Here is a 6533-nt window from a genome sequence, read left to right as displayed (position 1 = left end):
AAGGTTGAAGAGCTGTCCAACCACTATTAAAATGTTTACATGAAGGTATTCATGATTTTCAAGAGTAGATGGTAAGTAATGGTAAGTTGACACAGAGAATTGTTTATTATGAATGAATAAGGGCCAAGTGGTGGCGATTAGAAGTTGCATATTTTTGGCAATTACAAATGCTTATGACTATTGATGCTTATAACTAATGATATTTCTTATGACTATATCATTACTATTTTGTTTGTCGTCTTTTCTTGGAATGAAATCGTTGATTTCAAAGAGAAAGGATCACATTTTGTGTGGTTTAGATGGTAATACCACGAGTAAAATATCAAGTTCCGACGAAAGATGAACACCGAGGACGGTGTTCCTGTTAAGGGGGGGAGTATGTAACATCCCTAAAATGACTCATGGTAAATAAATAAATAAAAGTTACATATCAGTTACAAAAACTGATTCTTGATTTGCGTAAAAGCTTAGATAATGGAAGAAGCCTCGGATAGCTTACTCTCCAACGACCGCACCCTTCAATAAAGATATAGCTGATCTCTTGGGTATGGGGACACCGCAAAAAGGACTGCGAGGTTTTAGGGATAGGTGGCAGCAAGAAAACAATTCAGTTAATTGTATTTGTGATCGTCTGGTACCGTGGGATGCGGAAGCATGCAAATTAAAGAAAGCCATTGCAGTATGAGGGGAGGGGAACGAGAACCTGGAGAAAAAGGAGAAATTCCAAGAAAGGAAAAGAAAGAACAGAGGGTTAAGTCTGGTGAGGACCAGATAACCCAAGCACGCAGGTGCTAAAGTCTTGTTGAGGGCTGCAGGCCTGCAAGACAGCTCGGGGGGAGAATCCAACGTACTGATGGATCTCAAGGTTGGGTGGATAAGAGCAAGTATGATTGCAGGTGAACCTCTGGAGTAAGAACGCCTGTAGCAGATTGACCAGGTATGAACTTTTTATAGAGTTAGACAAGGTTAAACAGGATACTGGAAGTGTTTAGACAGAGAACAGTTGAATCTGTGTTTTCTTTTCATTAGCTAAATGCAAAAGGAATAACTGTAGTTGTCTGTAAACATAATAGCACATCCGACTCAATAGACATCTGTAAATTAGCTATTAAGACTGTAACTACATAATCATCTGTTGTAGCAGTTCTGGTTATTTAAATATTTATATAACAGTGCCAAAACCCTAGGGCGGCCTGAAAGACAGCAGAAGTATACAAGTGAATATGAATCAAGAAATAAGTAAACAGTACTTCACAGCTACGGAATGGTGCCTAGCTAAAACAGTTATAGAAGCATGATAACTACCAGAACCGTAGCGAAATATAATCAAAGTACCAGCGCTATGAACATAGATAACAATGCTATGAATATCAAAGAGATAATAGACCCCGCTGTCGAGGGTTTACATATATCATAAAACTTAAAATCTGAAGGAATATCTATTGATGGAATTGCAGATATCAATATAAGTGGAAGCCTGAAGGCAAACCATCCACGGGGTTATCTTGTTATATTGCTAAACGCAACCATTAAACATTACCAGAAATAACCGGAAACTGAATAATATATCAACTCAGGCAAGAGACACAGTCATAGATAAGCGGTCGTGTACGCTGAGGAGGTACGTCTATACATTCAATGCATCAAATGCATGCGAGAGCATAACAAACCCTGTAATGATTCAAGACATATGCCCGTGTAATATACCCTGTAGCAGATTAGTGCATCTACTGCTTAGTAAACCCTATAGGGTAACAACGCACTATTAAGCAGAGGAAGAGCATTAACCCAGTATTATCAAACTGAAAGGTATATTATTTCAAAACAGAATTGGCAGTATATAAGGTAACGTCGGCCTTCAAAACAAAAATCGACAGAGCTTAAAAACTGTGAATAGCATATTCATTAAGGAATAGGAAAATGTCAACATTAAGTTATATAAATAACCCTGATGAACACTGAAGGCTAGAGAACCAACATGTGTTAACATATCTGCATATTAAAGCATCGAGGCATTGAAGCTCTATTAAACCTTTAAAAGATCAGAGAACGATTTGATAAATATACAGACTTCGATTCAAAATTAATCCAGGTCTGGAGACCATAAATCTTAACCAAATGTACATGTAAACAGTCGGCATGTAAGCCATAAGCACTTTCTAACTAAACCCTAATAGGTTAACGAAATACAGGTTCCGGCATGAAGTGGCCGTCTGCAAATCGTAACTAGGGTTTGGAAAACAGTTGCAGGACCTGAGACACATAAACAGAGCGCCATGAGACACTCCTCTGGCCAGGAGATTGACGCTAATCCAAACTTTATATATAAACCTTTACTAAATAAGGGGAAATCACCTATCTACGGTAAGGAACATACCTGTGTCGTTTGGAGCCAGCGTAATCTTCCTGCAGACGGTAGGAAGTTGTGGAAGCAAACCCACCTGCACATTACCATTCACACTGTAAATAATCCATGAACAGTCAATACAAACGAAGGGTTTCGGAGAGTTAAACGCATTGCATTCACCTACACAGATAACTGCAAAATAGACTAGTAGGTATGACAGTAATGGTGGAACGATACCTGAAGCAGCAGGGTAAGACCTGGTAATAGTTGCAGAGGAGAATCGCCGAGCTGGGTGAGTGTTCGGCCTCATCCGTAATGTGCAAATGAACCGAACCGAAAGACCCGGTGGCTTATGAATCGTCCACCAAACCCTTGGGCAAATCTGAACCTTACGATGTAGTAAGTGAATCTCCATCGTCCGTTTAAGCGGGAGAGCCTGGCGCGAAAACCCACAGCGGGTCAACCGAGAATCACGTGGCTTCACGTGGATTCATGCCACCCGGCAATAGGATTGGTGAGATGGGTTAAGTTCCGTCCACCACCTGACGCCGGAGACTGATTAATGAACAATCCGGTGGTATATCAACCAAGGTTTAATATTAAACGCCAAAGGCTTAACGATAGACTTCATAGTGTTATGCATAGGAAATAATATATGCTTGGAGAAGGTTTTGATTATTTAACATAAGGTTTAGTTATCTAACAAGCGCATAATCCTATTTACCATGATAGTTAGCCATGAGTAAATTTTTTTTAGTATATAGTCTCGATGAGATCGTGACATTTTCATATCAAATTATTAATTTTTTGCTTTTATAATATTGAAAAATATTTAAACAAAATCACAAAATTCTTATGAAATAAACATTAAGCTCGTGAAAATCAATACATATGTAACTAAACAATAATATAGATTATTTCTAATTTTCAAAATAAACTTGGGAAATTCCAAAAATATTTGTTTTCGGGTTAATGTTAATGCTAATGCTTATTTAGCATACTTCGTCATAGTAGGCATGATAGATAGTACCGTGCAAAGGCTAGTTTAAAAGGAAGATGATTTTTAAAGAAGAGACAGTCATATTATAAAGCATTCTCAAATTTTCCATTGTTAATTTGGAAATTATCAATTTTATATTAAAAAACAAATCTAATTTTTATATATAGTGTATTTTTATTAGATTATTTCGATATTGTATTATTTTATTTTTTTTCAATTTATTTTATTAATTATCCATACAAACATTTATACACAATACCATAAAGAAATTCTTACACGACCACAAGAAGATCAATAACCTCGAAGATTAATAAAGATAAAATAACTAGTAGACAAAATCAAATAACTGCGAGAATTGATATGTTTAGCTAGACAATATGCCTTGAGAAAGACTAATTTTGAACATTGGAGAGTATTGACTTCTTTAAGTATCATAGCGGTCTTTATAAGCTTATTTAATGATAGTTGCAGAGTGTAATCAACCACCTAAGAAGACCCAATATTCTAAAACAGATCTGACGATTGGACGCGTTGGTGCTTTTTTTGGATCAAAATGAGACGATCCTGTTCCGTTAGATTACTGATAGTCAATGAAAAGTCCTTACGTTGCAGTTAAATATTTTATCGAACATCTTGAGAAACTTGTTTTGTGAAACTTTAGACATTATTAAACAACGCGAAACCATATGTTCAGGAGAATGAAAACGAAGTTTCTGCGCACTAAGATACAATTTTGAGTGACAAACGGCTTCAAACCTAAGACAGATCAATGGAAGTATCTTGGGACTGATGATGTTTTTAACTTGCAAAGAGAGGCAAAGTTTTTTCTCAATTACAATCGTTTCTAATTGGCGTTGACACGTCGAATGTTCTACTTCCAAACGTCATGGACCTCGATTCCATTAATTCCAAATTCTTCTGGCTGTGGCAATGCAAAATCATTTTGAATGACTGGATGTTCATTCAACTGCCAAATATCATCCTCCCACAGAGACCCATAGAAAACTTCCGTGGTCTCAACATAGCTATGCACGGCATCCAAATACATAATATCGGGAATTGAATCTCCATCGACATAGTTCATGATGATTCCAAGTTCTTCCGGAGTAAACTGGTCTATGAAAAAATCAAACTCTGCGCGACCATCGTCGTAACATGTGAAGTCTCCTATATCAGAAGTCATCAAGGTCACTTGAGAGCTCCCGTCTGCAGTTAATTCGCCTTGCCTTCTTGAACCCATCTGATCAGCACTGCCCTCCTCCTCAACGCTGGAGTCGATATTATGATCTGATTGGGTCTTCAACCCAATATCATTTTCCAGAAAATTTATATCCCCAATGATACCAACGTTCCTCTCTTCTGGACTACAAATATTGGCATCCAGACTGTTGTTCTTGTCGGGCAACGGCATGAGATCACTGCCATTCGCTAAGGTTAATCCGCCATTGATTCGCTTCGCGCCTGTGAAAGCTAAACCCCCATTCCAATACTCATCTCTCCCTCGCTTGGAGGCTGCCATATTTTGCAAAGAAATACTGTGATTAAAAATCAACAGATACGACAATAAAGAGCCAATTTGTGAGCCCAAAAATGGTCCACGATATATAGCTCGCTGGCAGCGGAAGAATCACAAGAGATCCCGCCAAGAAGCGGAGGTGGAAGCTTCCCCAACAAATCCAACCTAATCCAACGCTGTGTGTTTAAAAGCATTTTCCTTTTTTGCGGCTTTGTTGAAATGGCATCCGTAGAAGCCGCGTAAAGCCAATACAGTGCCCAAAGGACTGAAGCTGAGGTAAAACGGCATTCGTAGGAGCCGCGTCGGACAAACGCGTGGCCAACATCACGACGGCTACCAAAGTTTCGGGATAAAACAAAAAAGCAATTCGCACTTTCATTCAAACTGACCACTCTTTTCAGTCATGGAGATCTAAACCTCCTCGATACGATGCAAGACGCGGTGCGTTTCCCTTTCGCATGAACCTGCACAAAGATGGCGACAACTTTGGCATCCTTTTTATGTACTTCGTGGAAACTGCAATCCAACGCGTTGTCCAAATGACGGTGCGCAAGCGAGTTCAGAAAAGTAAAAGTACAATCTCAATGCTGTCATATACTTTTGTCGTGATTTCTGACTTTTTCTGTAATTACCGATATCCATACTCGAGTGCTTTTTTATGTTGATAGGTATTTTTCATTTGAGTGTAATGTTGGTATTTTTCATGTGAATGTAAGGTTGGTTGTTTAATCCTTTTTTTAATCCAAATTTTATGATAATGAAGGATGTTTGATAAAAAAAAATTGTTTTAAATTTCAAATGCTAAGCCACTTCTATTTTTTAAATTTATCTTTCTTTTTCATATTTATTTAGTAAAATAATAAAATTATTGTACAAAATATCAAATAAATAAATTTATAATTATATAAATAAATAAATTTATAAAAAATAATAATTAAATTAAAATTAATAAATAAAAAGAAAAAATAAATAAATAAATAAATCCCAACCACATTTATACGGGATAACAATATAAAATTTCCAGTATTATTTTTTAAGTTAACTTTTAACTCTAATGATTTAATTTATGAGGGCTTCCTTTTTGAAGAACTTAATCATCTCTATCGAATAATATAAATTTGATTTTAATAAATTAATAATTATAAGATTATATTGGGATAAAAATTTTAAATTTATAAAAGTTAGTTTTCAAATAAGTCAACCTCTAACAAATAAGATGATATAAATTATTAATATATAACTACTTTACATTAATTCCATAATATTAAAATTCAATATTTTATTTTTAATTATTCGTTAACAACTATTCTAAACTAAACATAAAATATTTTAATGAAATAACTCCTTACCATTAATTCCATGACAATTAATTTCTTTACCTATTAACTAATTCACCAACAGCTAGTTTTTAACAATTAACTTTGGGCAATGTTGCATCCTTACTATTTATTCCTTATGATCGATTGATTTCTCACCTAGTTCTGAGCATAAACAATATTAATTGGTTCGAAACGTCGACCAAATCTTAACAATGTGATTAATCCGAAAAAAATTCTTTTACACTATAAATCACAAAAATCTTAAATCTAACACATTTACTTATATAATAATTATACCAATTTAATAATATTTTAATATTAAAAATATACCCATTAATTTCTTTTTTATAA

At 35.5% G+C, this 6533-nt stretch overlaps 1 protein-coding gene across 1 annotated transcript; it reads right to left on the bottom strand.

Moving 5' to 3' along the window:
• Positions 1-4073: 4073 nt before the first annotated feature.
• Positions 4074-4875, bottom strand: LOC149171105 (uncharacterized). The gene has a single exon (XM_089427437.1). It carries the CDS (start codon positions 4864-4866, stop codon positions 4219-4221), a length of 648 nt encoding a protein of 215 aa, XP_089283563.1. The 5' UTR covers positions 4867-4875; the 3' UTR covers positions 4074-4218.
• Positions 4876-6533: the final 1658 nt, after the last annotated feature.

Source organism: Pinus tabuliformis, chromosome 4_2 (genome assembly GCF_031772625.1).
Source record: "Pinus tabuliformis cultivar Carrire ecotype Pingquan chromosome 4_2, CPIR1, whole genome shotgun sequence".
Taxonomy (NCBI): domain Eukaryota; kingdom Viridiplantae; phylum Streptophyta; class Pinopsida; order Pinales; family Pinaceae; genus Pinus; species Pinus tabuliformis.
Note: the sequence above shows the minus strand (reverse complement) of the source record. Positions and strands in the feature narration are given on the sequence as shown.